Source organism: Pristiophorus japonicus, chromosome 15 (genome assembly GCF_044704955.1).
Source record: "Pristiophorus japonicus isolate sPriJap1 chromosome 15, sPriJap1.hap1, whole genome shotgun sequence".
NCBI classification, from domain to species: Eukaryota; Metazoa; Chordata; class Chondrichthyes; family Pristiophoridae; genus Pristiophorus; species Pristiophorus japonicus.
The window spans coordinates 137,656,771-137,676,107 of NC_091991.1; the positions used below are offsets into that span (position 1 = coordinate 137,656,771).

General features: G+C 46.2%; 1 protein-coding gene across 5 annotated transcripts in view; it reads right to left on the reverse strand.

Annotated features, from left to right (window-relative positions):
• The window catches only part of dnah3 (dynein axonemal heavy chain 3), a 292,437-nt gene that overhangs the window by 24,900 nt on the left and 248,200 nt on the right, over positions 1 to 19,337 (reverse strand). For all 5 annotated transcript variants that reach the window (XM_070900963.1, XM_070900965.1, XM_070900961.1 and 2 more), the window contains one exon: positions 18,757 to 18,955. In XM_070900963.1, coding sequence (XP_070757064.1) covers positions 18,757 to 18,955 — 199 coding nt within the window. The remainder of the gene's footprint in view (positions 1 to 18,756; positions 18,956 to 19,337) is intronic.

Below are 19,337 nucleotides of genomic sequence, written 5' to 3' on the forward strand. Positions count from 1 at the left end.
AGAGATCCTTTAACTACAATAATCAAAACTTTCATCTGTATTTCTACAAATAAATATATTACTATTACCAGTTTGTCAGAGAAACATGTGCTGGAGGAAATGTTTGAAAAAAAATCAGTTGTATTGCAAATTCTTTTTAGATAAATATATATTTACCACTCCAATTGTGTAGTATGTCAAATATTGGTCATTTAATCAGATTAGGGATTCTGTATATTAAACCAAAAATTGATTTTTGTTGAAACTTCAGATTGTATTGGTTGGCATGGAACAGTTTACATCCAATGCCTGAGCTACACATACATCCCCAAAAGCAAAAATACATAGGCCCGGATTTTGCATTCGCCGTCCTTACCTCTCTAAAATTGATCGTAACTTTAGCTTTTCCGCTCTAAAACACCCCATAAAAAGTTAAACCTTGTTGGAATAGGTGTAACTGGGGTTTTAACGGCATATTGACTGCTGAAAAACTGTTCTGGCTCTGAAAAACTAATTTTACATTTGTGGAATGTCAAATGTCTCCATTATGATAAAATTATTAGATTTTTAAATTAAGAGCATTTTATTTTATTTAAAGTTTGCTTATGATATTTCAACTTCTACCACAATCCCATGTCTATGTCCCAATCTTTATTTTGTTCTTTTGTAAAAATTTTTAAAAGTGAATTGATAATCAGTGCTCTTTATTTCCTGGTTTGCTGTCTGGTTTCCTCATCCATACCTTTGTTATCTCTAGACTTAACTACTCCAACGCACTCCTGGCTGGCCTCCCACATTCTACCCTACGTAAACTTCTCATCCAAAACTCAGAAGCCCGTGTCCTCTTGAGCATCCCTGACTATAACTGCTCATCCATTGGTGGCCTTGCCTTCAGCTGCTTGGGCCCAAAGCTCTGGCACTCCCTCCCTAAACCCCTCATTCTTCCTTTAAGACGCTCCTTAAAACCTACATCTTTGACCAAGCTTTTGATCATCTGCCGTAATTTCTTCTTATGTTCCTCGGTGTTAATTTATTTGTGTTGTCTTATAACACTCCTGTGAAGCGCCTCGGGACATTTTACTACGTTAAAGGCGCTATATAAATACAAGTTGTTTTTGTTGAGAATTCTTCAATGTGATTGGCTGCTTAGATAGCTTGATGACATCACTGTTGCTCTGCACCTGCCTTTTGACAGCGCTATAATCAAATTAAGGTCGAGAAAGATAAAATATCACCACAGAGAATGCAAGATTGTTGTGGCAGCTTTCTTCAAGGTCAGCAGCTGTTTGCACCAGCCATAAATTTTTCAGGTGTAATTGCTGGGCAGTGGTGGGCAATTAGCCCAACTCTGTGCCAGCAATTGGGATTTCCCTGTCTGTGCGGATCATGTGTCAAGTTGGAACTTGAATTTTCAACTCATTTCCCAGGCATAAAACTGGTGGATTGGCAGCTGGTTATAGAAAGTGTGATTTTCATTTCTTTTAACTTCAATAGAAATGAAAATGAGGTGGTTTCTATAATGACCGTTTTTACACCCAGCCAGCAAGTTGAAAATCTACTCCAGTGTCTCCGCAGTATTTTAAATAACCTGTATCCTTGATAAATGTGAGAAACATAAATTGATGTAGGCCTCCATCTGCACTTGTTGTATGGCAGTACAGTGCAAAGGGAACTGGTGAACTAGCAAAAAGTTCCAGTATTTATTGCATGGTCATGTCGGCTCTGAGCTAGGGTGACCATATTTTCTAAACCGAATCTGGGGCACACAAGGTGGGAGCCCAGTAAAATAGCCAGGACGGAAAATGTAGGTTGTGCAGCATCGTGAGGTAGACATTTGAGGCAGGATTTTTGGTTGTCTAACGCCTCAGTTAGCAGCCAGAGGCATCAATAGGAGCATAAGAGGTAACCGACCAGGATCGCAGGCTCAGTGGGGCCACAAACCAGTAGAGCCTGGCTGGTGACGATCAGTGCCATCTGACGTCAGTCCTGGTGCAATGCCCACACTTGCGCGCCGGTCGGTAAATTAGGTGTGGCCACCTCATTTAGTGGTCGCCAAGAACAACGTCTGGAAAAACAGTCGGTACAGGCTTGCAAAGTCATTACCTGGTGGCTATTTAAAGGGATGAGGAAGCGTCTCGCTTGGAGGTCACAGTCAGTACAACATTTACACACAGGTGAACCTCCGAGTTTGCAGAGAGACAAAACAGTGTAGGTTGAAAACAAGCGATTTTGAAAAATTTAATGGGTGCGTTACTATGCCGCGCCTTTAAGACTCGGCTGTTCCCGGGGTCTGAATCAAGAGTTCCACACATGCGCCCATCAAATTTACCGACCAAACTTTCGTTATCACCCCCACCCCCCCCCAGCTGCAGTGTTCAATGGCCAATTTAACACCTCTGTCAGCTCTTCGACCGATTCTGCCAAATTTCTGGGCGGATAGCGCAAACTTTTTCAAGGTGCTAAAATTACCGCTCCGCCTGGGTTACCGCCCCAAATGAGCCGCAACCGAATTTCTCCCCCTTGTTATTTTGATGCAAACTGAATTAGCAGAAAGCAGTGGCAAAACTTTCCACCTGAATAATGCGGCCGCTGTTCACAGCATTCGCCAGCCACAATTACTGGCTCCTCCCCCTCCTCACAGCCCAACATTCACCCACACCATCTGAGGCCATGGAGCGCGCTCTGATCCGGCTCCCGGACACCACACTGCATGGCTCCAACCGCCGCTCATTAGTACTGTTCCCACCGGCCCCAATACTCGGACATTTTGGTTCTGGGGCCAATTTCACTTCATCCGAATTTCACAGGACTAGCCCGGGTTTAGGTGGGATTTAGAGATTTGGGGTGGGCGGAGCATGTGTACTACAGCCACAGAGCGTGATCTATGCATAAATTTAAGTCCCTCAGGGAATCCACCCCTTCTGCTGGTTGAAAACAGGAGATTGACATCCCTCCCATCAATCGGAACCCACCTTGTTGCACAGTCCCACCCACTTTATTGACCAACCACTGGGTAGCTCAGGTTTATGTGGCTCCTGATTTGAACCTGTGCGTATTTGGGGACAAGTTTCCTGAACTGGGGACTCTTCCGGGGACATTGTTTATCCGGGGATACAGTCCCTCTTCCCTGGACTGTCCCCGGAAAACAGGGGCGTATGGTCAACTGACTCCGAGCAGGGAGCTATCAATCTACATCTGCATCAATCAGGCATAGCACCTTGATTGAAATGCCTGCCACAACACAATGACACCTCCTGATGTGCCCACAATTCTAAACAATTAGTTGCATTTCCAAGGTTTTAAACACAATTGCCGGGAATTTCCTCCAGGCTTCACCATTCTCCTGATGTAACTTTGGCGGATGTTCATTGGAAATGGGTTTTCTGCCAACATGAGCTCAGAGCTTGGAGAATGCAGAAGGAGTGAATCGCAAGCAGAGTGAGGAATTTTGTGAGTGCAGGAATTGGTGGAAAGGAGGAAGGCAGTGGAGACGTCTGACTGAAAAGGAGGAGTGCAGCCACAGAACCCTGGGTCTCCAAGTTAATAGAAATGAGAGCAGACCTGCGGGACAGTGAGAGGAGCGGTCGCAGATAAAGGTAGGCCCAAGAGCCCGGAGAGAGCGTGAGTGTCAGGGAGCGAGGTAAGTGATGTCAGCACAAGGGAAGGAACTGATTGATGAGCAGTTGATGATTGTTTTATTCTTAAGTCTTCCAAGTTTATTTTTGTTAAGTTACTTAATAATCTATTAAGTAGAAGCATGGCAGGGCACCTTGTGCCATCTGCGAACTCCAGGATAATTCCCGTGTCCTGGACAACCACATGTGTAGGATGTGTGGTCAGCTGGAGGAGTTCAAGCTCCAGATTTTGAAGCTTGAGCAGCAGCTGGCGTTACTGCGGTGCATCTGTGAGGCTGAGAGCTACATGGATAGCATGTTTCAGGAGGTGGTCATCCCGCAGCGTAAGAGCGTGCAGGCAGAAAGGGAATGGGTGACCGTCAGACACACAAGGAGGACCAGGCAGGTAGTGCAGGAGTCCCCCGAGTGCATCTCGCTCTCCAACCAGTATCGGTGGGAGGGCGGGGCGGGGCGGGGCGGGGGTGGGGTGGGGAAAGGAGGAGGAAAATCGGTAAAGCAGTAGTGATAGGAAATTTGATGGTTAGGGAACCGACAGGCGTTTCTGCGGCCGCAGACGCGATTCCAGGATAATATGTTGCCTCCCTGGTGCCGGGGTCAAGAATGTCACTGAGTGGCTACAGAACATTCTAAGGGGGAGGGTGAACAGCCAGAGCTTGTGGTCCATATTGGTTATCAACAACATAGGCAGAAAGAGAGATGAGGTCCTGTAGGCAGATTTTAGGGAGCTACGAAAGAAATTAAAGAGCAGGACCTCAAAGATAGTAATCTCCGGTGCCACAATCTAGTGCATATAGAAATAGGGGGAATAGAGCAGATGAATGCATGGCTGGGGAGATGGTGCAGGAGGGAGGACTTTAGATTCCTGGGACATTGGGACCAATTCTGGGGGAGGTTGGAACTCAACAGAGCTGCGACCAATGTACTCAGGGTGGCTGTTTGCTAGTGTTGAAACTAATTTGGCAGGGGAGTGGGCACCAGGATGTAAATAATAGTAAGTTTTATTTATATAGCACCTTTAACGTAGTAAAACGTCCCAAGGCGCTTCACAACAATTTGACAACACGTTAGATATTGACCATTGAGGGAATGAGAGAAAAAGCGTGAGCAGCAAGTGTAAAAAGAGATTAATGGTTCGGGTCCGAAGCGGCAGCCAAAATGTGCAAGCAGATAGACAGCGGAAAAAACGATTTAAAAAATTCAAATTGTAAATAATACAATAAGGAGTATACAATAGTAAAATCAGTATAATAAAGATTAATTATAATTAAACACAATTAAATATCATAATTATAAATTAAGTTAAAATTAGAAAATCAGCAATTGAAGCAAATTAAATCAGTTATTAGCTGTCTTTAAGATGCATTCCCTGTCCAGTGATTCAATTAATCTGGAAGAATCAATCACTGTCCTCCATCCTTGTAGGATGTAGCATTAGAAAGGAGAACAAGGTGCAAAAAGGATTGGGAGAGGCAGCTTGCACTAGATTCAGAAATAGTATGGTATTAGGTGGGGTCAATGGAAGAGAGAATACAAGATGGTCGAAAATAGGTTTACAGTATATGTATGTGAATGCATAAAGTGTGGTAAATAAGGTTGGTGAGCTGCAGGTGCAAATAGGCACATGGGAATTTGATGTTGTGGTGATAACAGAGACCTGGCTCAAAAGGGCAGAATTGGGTACTAAATATTCCTGAATATAAGGTGTTCAGGAAAGATAGGGAAGGAAAGAAAGGAGGTAGGGTGGCAGTAATAATTAAGGAGAATATTAGAGAGAGAGGATGCCCTGGAGGGGGTTCAAGGACCGAATCTATTTGGTTAGAGTTGAGAAACAATAGACGTGCCATTACACTACTAGGTGTAATCTAAGTGTAATGCCTCTATGAGGTGGCTGCCGGGGTGGCAGCTCCTTAGGGAGCTCTCCTGCTGAACAACTACCATCTGACAACTCCACCCCCAGCCTCCCCCCTCCCACTGTCTAAACTTCCCCTAGCCCTAATAGATCCTAATAGGGGTCTTATAAACACTTAAACCCTTACTATAAACCCAACCCTGCGAATCTCACAAGATCGAGTCTACCTCAGGCTTCCCACCACACCAGGCCTGATATCACCCTTCCAGCGGCGGGCCATCATCCCTCCAGCGGCGTTCAGGCCTCTCCTCCACGACGACGGCTGGACCTCTCCTTCTCCACAGATAACCTCCTCCTCAACGGTGACAAGGTCTCCTCTCCTAAGACGGCGGTTGGCCTCACCTCCTCCCTCAGCGACGGCTGGAACTTTCCTTCCCCATTGGAGACATGGCCTCTGCTCCTCCTCCAGCACGTGGTGAGCATCATGGCTGCAACCCCCCTGACCTCCCACTCTGAACCCCAGTGGGCCACTGACCTTCCCAATGCCTGCCCCCAATCAAACCTCGGACCACCTACCATCAAGGGCGCTACTCAGCGCCGAACCTGCGGCCAACACCTCACCATAGGCAAGTAGGCCCATATAGCAGTGCCTGGTCTCCAGTTGGACCCCCTTGCCACTGGATTAAGACCTCGCTCAGCTAAGCCCGTGTGATAGCCGGTGTGCAACGACCACCCCACATTAAAAGAAATCACACACAGGCATCTTCCAATCCACTAACATGAAGTTCAGGACCTGGAATGTCAGGACCCTTATGGACAACTCCAACAGCGACAGGCCGGAACGCCGTACCGCCATAGTTACCTGGGAACTTAGACACTTTGATATTGACATCGCCGCCCTAAGCGAGACCCGGTGGGCAGGGGAAGGCCAGCTCAAGGAGCAAGGTGGAGGTTACACCATCTTCTGGAAAGGAAAACCAGAGGAAGAATGGCGCCTCCATGGAGTCGGCTTTGCCATCAAAAATGAGCTGGTTGACCACCTCAAAGACTCCACCTGCAGGGTTAACAAACGCCTCATGACTCTTCAACTCACCCTATCCCGGAATCAATGTGCCACAGTCATCAGTGCGTACGCCCAACACTCTATGCAACAGATGAGACCAAAGAGGATTTCTACTCCAACCTCAAAAAATTCCTGTCCCGTACCCGCGGACGACAAACTGATCCTCCTCGGTGACATCAATGCCAGGGTCGGCAAGGACACAGCCTCCTGGGGAGGCGTGATTGGCAGAGAGGGGGTAGGGAAAGCCAACTCCAGCGGTACCCTACTCCTGACAAAATGTCTAGAACATGAACTTGTCATCACCAACACCCTGTTCCGCCAGAGGGACAAATACAAGGCATCGTGGCAACACCCTCGCTCCAAACACTGGCACCTGCTCGACTATGTCATCGTCCGAGCCAGGGATCGCAAGGATGCGCGCATCACCTGCGCCATGACAGGAGCTGACGACTGCTGGACGGACCACCGCCTAATCCGATCCATCATTGACATCAACACAGCCCCAAAGCGGAGGAGGCAGCTGAAGCAGTGACGCAAAAAAATCAATGCCGGGGCACTTAAAGACCCAGCTAAGAGAGCCCGATACAGTCAGTGCCTCACAGCTAACCTGGTGTACCTTGATTACCCTGAGATGCAGAATGCCCACAACGCTTGGTCTGCCCTCCAGACCTCCATAACCAGTGCCTGCAAAGAGACGCTCGGTCACTCAACCAGGAAACATCAGATCTGGTTTGATGAGAATGATCAGGAGATCCAAGAGCTAATAGATCACAAGCGCAGGGTATTTCTGAGCCTTAAACAACAACCCAACTCAGGAGCAGCAAAGCAGCATTACAGACGGCTCAAGGCTGAGGTCCAACAAAAAACACGGGACCTAAAGAACAGGTGGTAGATGGAGAAAGCACAGGAAATACAGCAGCTGGCCGACAGCCATGATGTGCGAGGATTCTTCATCACAGTCAAGGCCACCTACAGTCCAAACTCCCATGGCCCCACCCCACTGCTGGCCAAGAACGGGGAAACACTCATCAAGGACACCAAGGCAGTCAGGGCCCGCTGGAAGGAGCAGTTCGAAGATCTCCTCAATCGAGACTCTGCCTTTGACTTGAGTGTTCTCGACTCCATCCCACAGCATGCTACCCACCACCACCTCAGTAAAACCCTAACCATGCATGAGGTTGAAAAAGCCCTAAGACAGCTTAAGGACAACAAGGCTTCGGGAGCAGATAGAATCCCTGCTGAGACACTGAAGTATGGTGGAGAGGCACTACTGGCACAAATATGTGACCTGATCTCTCGCATCTGGAGGGAGGAGAGCCTGCCGGGTGATCTCAGAGATGCAGTGATCGTGACTATCTTTAAAAAAGTGGACAAGTCCGACTGCGACAACTACAGAGGAATCTCCCTGTTATCAGCCACTGGGAAAGTCATCGCTAGAGTCCTCCTCAACCGTCTTCTCCCTGTGGCCGAGGAGCTCCTCCCGGAGTTGCAGTGCGGATTTCGTCCCCTATGGGGCTCAATGGACATGATTTTTGCAGCACGACAGTTGCAGGGAACAGCACCAGCCCTTCTACATGGCCTTCTTCGACCTTGACTGTCAACCGCGAGGGTCTATGGAGCGTCCTCCTTCGTTTCGGGTGCTCCAAAAGTACGTCACCATCCTCCGCCTGCTCCACGACGACATGCAGGCCATGATCCTTACCAACAGATCCATCACAGACCCAATCCACGTCCGGACCGGGGTCAAGCAGGGCTGCGTCATCGCCCCAGCCCTCTTCTCAATCTTTCTCGCTGCCATGCTCCACCTCACAGTTGACAAGCTCCCTGCTGGAGTGCAACTAACTACAGAACCAGTGGGAACCTGTTCAACCTTCGCCGTCTCCAAGCCAGGTCCAAGACCACCCCAACCTCTGTCGTGGAGCTACAGTACGCGGACAACGCCTGTGTCTGCGCACATACAGAGGCTGAACTCCAGGACATAGTCGACGTATTTACTGAGGTGTACGAAAGCATGGGCCTTACAGTAAGACAAAGGTCCTTCACCAGCCTGTCCTCGCTTCACAGCACTGCCGCCCCAGTCATCAAGATTCACGGCGCGGCCCTGGACAACGTGCACCACTTCCCATATCTCGGGAGCCTCCCATCAACAAGAGTAGGCATTGACGACGAGATCCAACACTGCCTCCAGTGAGCCAGTGCAGCCTTCGGCCACCTGAGGAAAAGAGTGTTTGAAGACCAGACCCTCAAAACTGCCACCAAGCTCAGTCTACAGGGCTGTAGTAATACCCGCCCTCCTGCATAGCTCAGAAACATGGACCATGTACAGTAGACACCTCAAGTCGTTGGAGAAATACCACCAACGACGCAAGATCCTACAAATTCCCTGGAAGGACAGATGCACCAACGTTAGCGTCCTCAACCAAGCCAACCTCCCCAGCATTGAACTACTGACCACACTCGATCAGCTCTGCTGGGCAGGCCACATAGTCCGCATGCCAGACACGAGACTCCCAAAGCAAGCGGTCTACTCGGAACTTCTTCACGGCAAACAAGCCAAAGGTGGGCAGTGGAAACGTTACAAGGACACCCTCAAAGCCTCCCTGATAAAGTGCAACATCCCCACTGACACCTGGGAGTCCCTGACCAAAGACCGTCCTAAATGGAAGAAGTGCATCCGGGAGGGCGCTGAGCACCTCGAGTCTCGTCGCCGAGAGCATGCAGAAATCAAGCGCAGTCAGCGGAAAGAGCATGCGGCAAACCAGTCCCACCCACCCTTTCCCTCAACGATTATCTGTCCCACCTGTGACAGAAACTGTGGTTTTCGTATTGGACTGTACAGCCACCTAAGAACTCATGTTTAAGAGTGGAAGCAAGTCTTCCTCAATTCTGAGAGACTGCCTATGATGATGATGATGATGATGATGTGTAACCTATAGGCTGCCAGCTAGTGGGAAGGATTTAGAGGAGCAAATTTGCAGAGAAATTACAGAGAGGTTCAAGGTCTATAGAGTAGTGATGATGGGGGACTTCCACTATCCTAATATAGATTGGGACAGTTATAGTGTAAAGGGCAGAGAGGGGGAAGAAATTCTGAAGTATGTTCAGGAGAATTTTCTTGATCAGTACCTTTCTGGCCCAATGAGGAAGGAGGCATTGCTGGGTCTGGTTCTGGGTAATGAGGTGGGTCAATAGAGCAAGTGTCAGTAGGGGAACATTTTGGGAATAGTGATCACAGTATCATAAGGTTTAAACTAGCTATGGAAAAGGACATGGATCAACTTAGAGGAGTAAAAAAATACTTAATTGGAGGAAAGCCAATTTCTGTGGATTGAGAATGAACCTGGCCCGGGTTAATTGGAACCAAAGATTGGCGGGCACAACCGGAATTGAATAATAGACTGCTTTCAAAGAGGAGATGGTTCGGGTACAGTTGAGGTACATTCCCATGAGGGGGAAAGGTAGGGCCAAGCAAAGCCAGCGCTCTCTGGATGACGAAAGAGAGAGAGATTAAGATGGAGCAGAAAAAAAGGCATATGACAGATGTCAGATTGAGAATACAAGTGAGAACCAGGCTGAATATAGAAAGTTCAGAGGGGAAGAAAAAAAGGAAATAAGAGGGGCAAATGGAGATTGTGAGAATATATTGGCAGCTAATATAAAAAGGAATCCAAAAGTCTTCTATAGGCATATAAATAGTAAACCTGTAGTAAGAGGAGGGGTGGGGCCGATCCTAGGATGCTGAGGGAAGTAAAGATGGAAATTGCAGAGGTACTGCCATAATCCCAAGCCTCCTTGGATACGACGCTGATACCAGAGGACTGGAAAATTGCAAATATTACACCCTTGTTCAAAAAAGGGTGCAAGGATAAACCCAGCAACTACAGGCCACTCAGTTTAACCTCGGTAGTGGGGAAGCTATTAAAAACAATAATCCAGGACAAAATTAAGTCACTTGGACAAATGTGGATTAATTAAGAAAAGCCAGTACGGATTTGTTAAAGGCAAATTGTGTTTAACTTCATTGAGTTTTTTGATGAGGTAACAGAGAGGTTGATGAGGGCAATGCAGTTGATGTGGTGTACATGGACTTCCAAAAGGCATTTCATAAAGTGCCGGCTTGCAAGCAAAGTTGAAGACCATGGAATAAAAGGGACAATGGTAGTATGGATACCTTCTTGTCTTGTCTGCAGCCTTTGACACGGTTGACCACTATCCTTCTCCAACACCTCTTCACCATCGTCCAGCTGAGTGGGACTGCACTCGCCTGGTTCCATTCTTATCTGTCTAATCGTAGCCAGAGAATCACCTGCAATGATTCTTTCTGCCCCTGCATCGTTACCTCTGGTGTCCCCCAAGGATCTATCCTTGGTCCCCTCCTATTTCTCATCTACATATTCCCCTTGGCAACATCATCCAAAAACATGGCGTCAGTTTCCACATGATGACACCCAGCTCTACCTCACTACCACTTTTCTCGATCCCTCCACGGTCTCTAAATTGTCCGACATGCAGTTCTGGATGAGCAGAAATTTTCTCCAATTGAATATTGGGAAGACTGAAGCCATTATTTTCAGTCCCCGCCACAAACTCCGTTCCTTATCCACTGACTCCATCCCTCTTCCCAACTTCCATCTGAGTCTGGACTACACTGTCCGCAACCTTGGTGTCATATTTGACTCTGAAATTAGCTTACGACCATATATCCGCATCATAAATAAGATCACCTATTTTCACCTATATAACATCACCCGTCTCCGCCCTTGCCTCAGCTTATCTGCTGCTGAAGCCCTCATCTATGCCCTCGTTATCTCTAGACTAGACTATTCCAACGCACTCCTGGCTAGCCTACCACATTTTACCCTACGTAAACTAGAAGTGATCCAAAACTCGGCTGCCCGTGTCCCAGCTCGCACCAAATCCCGTTCACCCATCACCCCTGTGCTCGCTGACCTACACTGGCTCTCGGTTAAGCAACGCCTCAATTTCAAAATTCTCGTCCTTGTTTTCTAATCTCTCCATGGCCTTGCCCCTCCCTATCTCTGTAATCTTCTCCAGCCCCACAACCAACAGCCCCCTCCCCTCCACTCAGATATCTGCGCTCCTCTAATTCTGCCCTCTTGAACATCCCTGATTATAATTGCTGAACCATTGGTGGCAATGCCTTCTGTTGCCTAGGCCCTAAAGCTCTGGAATTCCCTCCCTAAACCTCTCCGCCTCTCTATCCTCCTTAAAACCTACCTCGTTGACCAAGTTAATTTCTCCTTATGCACCTCAATGTCAAGTTTTTGATCTCCTAATACTCCTGTGAAATGCCTTGGGACATTTCGCTACGTTGAAGGTGCTATATAAATACAAGTTGTTGTTGTTATAAGTGATAGGAAACAGAGAGTAGTGGTGAATGGTTGTTTTTTGGACTGGAGAAATGTATACAGTGGTGTTCCCCAGGGGCCGGTACTAGGACCACTGCTTTTCTTAATATATAAATGACTTGGACTTGGGTGTAGGGGATACAATTTCAAAATTTGCAGATGACACAAAACTTGGAAGTACAATGAACAGTGAGGAGGGTAGTGATAAGACTTCAAGAAGACATAGAATGGGCGGACACGTGGCAGTTGAAACTTCAGAAAAGTGTGAAGTGATACATTTTGGTATAAACTAAAGAGTACAATTCTAAAGGGGGTGCATGTAGAGAGAGACCTGGGGATATATGTACACAAATCGTTGAAGGTGGTAGGGCAGGTTGAGAAAGCGGTTAAAAAAGTATACTGGATCCTGGGCATCATAAATAGAGACATAGGGGCCGAAATTGCCCTATTTGGGGCGGATAATTTGAATTAATTGAAGATTCTCCGCCCGAATCGATGGGGCGGAGAATAGAGGGAAATTGCCCTTTTTTTTAAAAAAGGTGATCTGGGCGGTATTTGGGGTGGCAGAGGGACGGAAGTGCGTCAGCAGTGGGGCGGAAAGCGGACGGTGTCATCAGCGCGCGCTGATGACATCAGCACGACACGGACGTGCGCTGACGCATAGCAATGTCCCTCCCCTTCATTTAAAGGGAAGGACCGCTGCGAGCTCGGCAGCCGCTTTTGTGGCACCCACTGGGCCATCAGGGAGCGTTTTGGCCGGGCCAGCAGTCCGGCACCCAAGAGGGGGTGCCGGGCTGCCTGTTGGCGGCCCAGCCGAACCCGTAGCCGCCATTGTCGGGACGGCTTCAGAGTCGGCCGACAATTAAAATAAAATGGCGGCCGCAGCGGTGCGCCCTCACCGCCCAGCTACTGGCAGCTTCCTGCCATGAAAGGTTGTTGGGGGCACCGACCAGCAGCGGCTCCACTCCTGCAGGGCAATTTCCCTTGCGCGACGGAAACATAGAAAATAGGTGCAGGAGTAGGCCATTCGGCCCCTCGAGCCTGCACCACCATTCAATAAGATCATGGCTGATCATTCACCTCAGTATCCCTTTCCTGCTTTCTCTCCATACCCCTTGATCCCTTTAGCCGTAAGGGCCATATCTAACTCCCTCTTGAATATATCCAATGAACTGGCATCAACAACTCTCTGCGGCAGGGAATTCCACAGGTTAACAACTCTCTGAGTGAAGAAGTTTCTCCTTATCTCAGTCCTAAATAGCTTACCCCTTATCCTTAGACTAAGTCCCCTGGTTCTGGACTTCCCCAACATCGGGAACATTCTTCCTGCATCTAACCTGTCCAGTCCCGTCAGAATTTAATATGTTTCTATGAGATCCCCTCTCATCCTTCTAAACTCCAGTGAATACAGGCCCAGTCGATCCCGTCTCTCCTCATATGTCAATCCTGTCATCCCGGGAATCAGTCTGATGAACCTTCGCTGCACTCCTTCAATAGCAAGAACGTCCCTCCTCAGATTAGGAGACCAAAACTGAACACAATATTCCAGGTGAGGCCTCACCAAGGCCCTGTACAACTGCAGTAAGACCTCCCTGCTCCTATACTCAAATCCCTTAGCTATGAAGGCCAACATACCATTTGCCTTCTTCACCGCCTGCTGTACCTGCATGCCAACTTTCAATGACTGATGTACCATGACACCCAGGTCTCATTGCACTTCCCCTTTTCCTAATCTGCCGCCATTCAGATAATATTCTGCCTTCGTGTTTTTGCCCCCAAAGTGGATAACCTCACATTTATCCACATTATACTGCATCTGCCACTCGTTTGCCCACTTACCTAACCTGTCCAAGTCACCCTGCAGCCTTTTAGTGTCCTCCTCACAGCTCACACTGCCATCCAGCTTAGTGTCATCTGCAAACTTGGAGATATTACACTCAATTCCCTCATCCAAATCATTAATGTATATTGTAAATAGCTGGGGTCCCAGCACTGAGCCCTGCGGCACCCCACTAGTCACTGCCTGCCATTCTGAAAAGGACCCGTTTATCCCGACTCTCTGCTTCCTGTCTGCCAACCAGTTCTCTCTCCACGCCAGTACATTACCCCCAATACCATGTGCATTAATTTTGCACACCAATCTCTTGTGTGGGACTTTGTCAAAAGCCTTTTGAAAGTCCAAATACACCACATCCACCAGTTCTCCCTTGTCCACTCTACTAGTTACATCCTCAAAAAATTCTAGAAGATTTGTCATGCAGGATTTCCCTTTCATAAATCCATAAATCCATGCTGACTTGGCCGGATCCCATCACTGCTTTCCAAATGTGCTGCTATTTCATCTTTAATAATTGATTCCAACATTTTCCCCACTACTGATGTCAGGCCAACCGGTCTATAATTACCCACCTTCTCTCTCCCTCCCTTCTTAAAAAATAGTATTACATGAGCTACCCTCCAGTCCATAGGAACTGATCCAGTGTCGATAGACTGTTGGAAAATGATCACCAATGCATCCACTATTTCTAGGGCTACTTTCTTAAGTACTCTGGGATGCAGACTATCAGGCCCCAGGAATTTATTGGCCTTCAATCCCATCAATTTCCCTAACACAAATTCCCGCCTAATAAGGATTTCCTTCAGTTCCTCCTTCTCGCTAGACCCTCGGTCCCCTAGTATTTTCGGGAGGTTATTCGTGTCTTCCTTAGTGAAGACAGAACCAAATTATTTGTTTAACTGGTCTGCCATTTCTTTGTTCCCCATTATAAATTCACCTGAATCTGACTGCAAGGAACCTACGTTTGTCTTCAATAATCTTTTTCTCTTCACATATCTACAGGAGATTTTGCAATCAGTTTTTATGTTCCCAGCAAGCTTCCTCTCATACTATTTTCCCCCTCTTAATTAAACCCTTTGTCCTCCTCTGCTGAGTTCTAAATTTCTCCCAATCTTCAGGTTTGCTGCTTTTTCTGGCCAATGTATATGCCTCTTCCTTGGATTTAACACTGTCCTTAATTTCCCTTGTTAGCCACAGTTGAGCCACCTTCCCCATTTTACTTTTACTCCAGACAGGGATGTACAAGTGTTGAAGTTCATCCATGTGATCTTTAAATGTTTGCCATTGCCTATCCACCATCAACCCTTTAAGTATCACTCGCCAGTCTATTCTAGCCAATTCACGTCTCATACCATCGAAGTTACCTTTCCTTAAGTTCAGGACCCTAGTCTCTGAATTAACTGTGTCACTCTCCATCTTAATAAAGAATTTACCATATTATGGTCACTCTTCCCCAAGGGGCCTCGCACAATAATATTGCTAATTAGTCCTTTCTCATTACACATCACCCAGTCTAGGACGGCCAGGCTCCTCGACATATTGGTCTAGAAAACCATCCCTAATACACTCCAGGAAATCCTCCTCCACCGCATTGCTACCAGTTTGGTTAGCCCAATCAATATGTAGATTAAAGTCGCCCATGATAGCTGCTGTACCTTTATTGCACGCATCTCTAATTTCTTGTTTGATGCTGTCCCCAACCTCACTACTACTGTTTGGTGGTCTGTAAACAACTCCCACTAGCGTTTTCTGCCCTTTGGTATTCCGTAGCTCCACCCATACTGATTCCACATCATCCAAGTTAATGTCCTTCCTTACTATTGCATTAATTTCCTCTTAACCAGCAACGCCACCCCACCTCCTTTTCCTTTCTGTCTATCCTTCCTAAATGTTGAATACCCCTGGATGTTGAGTTCCCAGCCTTGGTCACCCTGGAGCCATGTCTCCATGATGCCAATTACATCATATCCGTTAACTGCTATCTACACAGATAGCAGTTAACGGGGTCGGCGCGTGCCGGACAGGGTGGGAACATGAGGTGCGCCCCCGGCTCGGGGGCAATTTCGGATGGGTTGGACCATCCATCTGCCTCTGGTCAGAAAGGGGGGCAATTTTCGGCCCATAGAGTACAAAAGCAAGGAAGTTCTGATGAAGCTTTACAAAACACTGGTTCAGCCTCAACTAGAGTATTGTGTCCAATTCTGGGCACCGCACTTTAGGAAGGATGTGAAGGCCTTAGAGAGGGTGCAGAAAAGATTTACGAGGATGGTTCCAGGGATGAGGAACTTCATTTACATGGATAGACTGGAGAAGCTGGTGTTGTTCTCCTTAGAGCAGAGAAGGTTGAGAGGAGATTTGAATAGAGGTGTTTAAAATCATGAGGGGTCTAGATAGAGTAGAGAAAAACTGTACCCATTGATAGAAGGGTCGAGAACCAGAGGACACAGATTTATGTTGATTGGCTGAAGAACCAAAGGCGCCATGAGGAAAAACTTTTTACGCAGCGAGTGGTTAAGAGCTGGAATCCCTGAAGGGATGATGGAGGTAGATTCAATCGTGGCTTTCAAAAGGGAATTGGATAAGTACCTGAAGATTTTTTTTGCATGGCTACGGGGAAAGGGCGGGGTAGTGGAACTAGCTGAAATGCTCTTGCAGAGAGCAGGCACGGGCTCGATGGGCCAAATGGCTTCTGTGCTGCTGCCATTCTATGATTCTATGTCATCGGAGTGGGAGATCTCCTGAAGAAATTCTTGCTGTATTGCATCTTTCTGGACAGAGACAGCAAACAACTACCAGTTAATCTTTTATCCCTTAATTAATTGTCAGATCAAACAACTTGACTTAATTATCGCAGTCCACAATGTCTCCAGCATTCTTTTGGAAACAATAATGAGAGAAAGCTTCCACTTCCTGTAGCATGTCTACAACCAAGTATTTTTTTTTACTTCAAATGTAATTAAAGGCACCAGAAAAGAGCAGGGACTCAAAGTCACACTATTTACTTAGGCATGAGCCATAGATGGTGAGAGTCCTGGGCCAGATAATGTATGCATTCTTTCTGGGCTGGCTGCTCCCAGGCATGTAGTAACCAATTTAAGGTGATCAAGTTACAGACCAGACATATATCCCATAAAAAATAGTAAAAATATGCAGATTCTAAATGAAACGAATATTAGATCTGTCATTTCCTGTTGGGATTTTCTTTAACATCGATAATATGGGCGGAAATTGGGGGATTTATAAGCAGTGGAAAATCTACAGAAACTTCACTCAACAACTAAGATCAGGATGTGCTTATTCAGACCACCTCTCAACACAGTATATAAAGCAGTAGGCCAGGATAAACACAACTTTATCTTAAAAGCTAAACACGACAGGAGTGCTCTAGATGCGTACAGTCCACGAGTGTGTATAATTTAATCTCAAATTTGGCAATCTTGGGCAAAATACTGCTGTTATCAGCACCATCTGAGCGCTTCTATGGAGGACATCAAGTATCTCTCACCAGGTCCCAATAGTGCAATGCATATGATGTGGCTCAGCTGAAGTTTTTGTTTTCGGAAACACCAAAATGGACAGTTATACATAAATATTTTTACTTAATTTCTATATCAGATATATACTGCACACTTAAACTGGCATGGCATACAACAAAATAATCTATTATTGTCCTCAGAAAATCTTAAGCACATATGAAGTAGGAAAGCATTATTCACTGTAGTATTTTGCAAACAAATCATTCAAAGCCCTTAGGTTTTAGATGTGGACATTTAATACAGCTAGCTCTTAATCCAGAGTATTGGTCAGGATACCTATGAGTAGCCGAGTATAGAACTACACATACCACTGTAGACAAACATGAGATCAGTTTACATGGAAGCTAAAACACCTATTATTTTTCCTAGACACATACGGAGCTGCATTTTCCTCCATGATCCTGCCCCAAGTCGGGTGGGATAGTGGTGGAAAATGATACAAAATCGGATAACGAGGCCTACTGCTACATCCCCGGCTGGAGCTGTTGTTTCCTTTACCCTACTACTGAGAAAGCTGCCAACCACCTCTTCACTGCCTGCTGCATCTAAGTGCCAGTGGGGAGGCAGAGCCTAGGTTCCTGGCCGATTTTCCATCTTGCTGATACTATCTCCATCAACTTCAGAGACTGCCAGGGAAAGGTGGCTATAGGCCATGGGTAGCAGCAAACCTTCTAAGCAGCTCAATGTAACGAGAGGATCTAATAATGGCTTCCTCTCCATTCTATAATTGCCCCAGAAACCAATCTGCCGAAGGGCTCAGACCAAGGCCTTAAGTAAAGAAGTGTTTCCAATGTATTTGAGGTATTCCCTTTTCCACAGTATCAATCTCCTTCTTGGTGGTGGTGATCAGACTGGGGGCCCACCTTGCACTCTTAACGACCCTGACCTGGAAAATTGGTCGGAGTTACAGTGAGGTTGGGACTGTGGGAGGAAGTCCTGCCCCACCACAATACCGGCAAGGAAAAGAAATCCAGTATTCTAAATGGTCCTTCTAGGCGACAGAGATTCAAAAGGACACAGAACTGAAACGTTAACTCGGTTTCTTCACATATGCTGCCTGATCTGCTGAGTATTAACAGCATTTTCACTGCATATATCTGATAAGGGATTTTTCATCTGAATTTTTCTAAAAGTTGCCTCTTTCATTTTGGTGATTTAAAAGTAATTTGGATTAAGTGGGTCACATTCTCCACAACCCTATATGATAAATATTTTAGCATTCAAAGCCTGCAGTTTGTAGCATTTAATTCAGCTATCTGCCAAGCAAAGTAGGCTAAATTAATTACAGGTACAAGATTGATCTTTCTTGGCACCAGAAGTCCAAAAAAAAAATCCTGCATTATGATCTGGTTCAGCAGTTTCAAATCAGATCTTCCAGAAGGCTGTTCCTCAGGTTGCCCTGGTTGCAATTCTTGTTACTTTAATGTAAAACAGTTATGTTACTGATGAGAGGGTTAAAGTAATGTTATGAATAAGTAAGTACCACACCTGATCCTGTTGGATCTGGTTTTCGTTCTGGTTTAACTCCTTTCATTACACAGATACTTTCCATCACCAACTTTATTGGACCCGGTGGATTTTGCATAGTCTTTACAACTGTGATGTCAGCAGGCTTTAAGGTATCAAGAGCTGATACAGCAGCCTCTAGTGCTGGCATGGCTTCTGCAAGATCTCCCTCACATTCATCCTGCGAAAACATTCCAAAGAAATAAAGTAAAACATTATATTCAACTGAAGAATATGTTTCTATTGCTGTGTAAAATATCTATCATGCTGCAACAAAAAAAAAGATAAGAATCACTACAGCAAGTACTTCTCATTAGTAATTCATTTCTTAGAACATAATTTCAGTCCCCAATTTGCTTCCGACACCACAATAATATGTTAATAAGATCAATGCCTGATCATTTTAATCAAGTTTGCAAATTGTTTAACTAACGTCAGTCAACAAAGTAAAATTATCAATGATTACTTAGTTAAAACATAATCTATCACTTTATTTTAATAATCGGTTGGTGGAGCACACATTAATTTATCTTTAGATGTAATTGGCACATCTTGACAATACC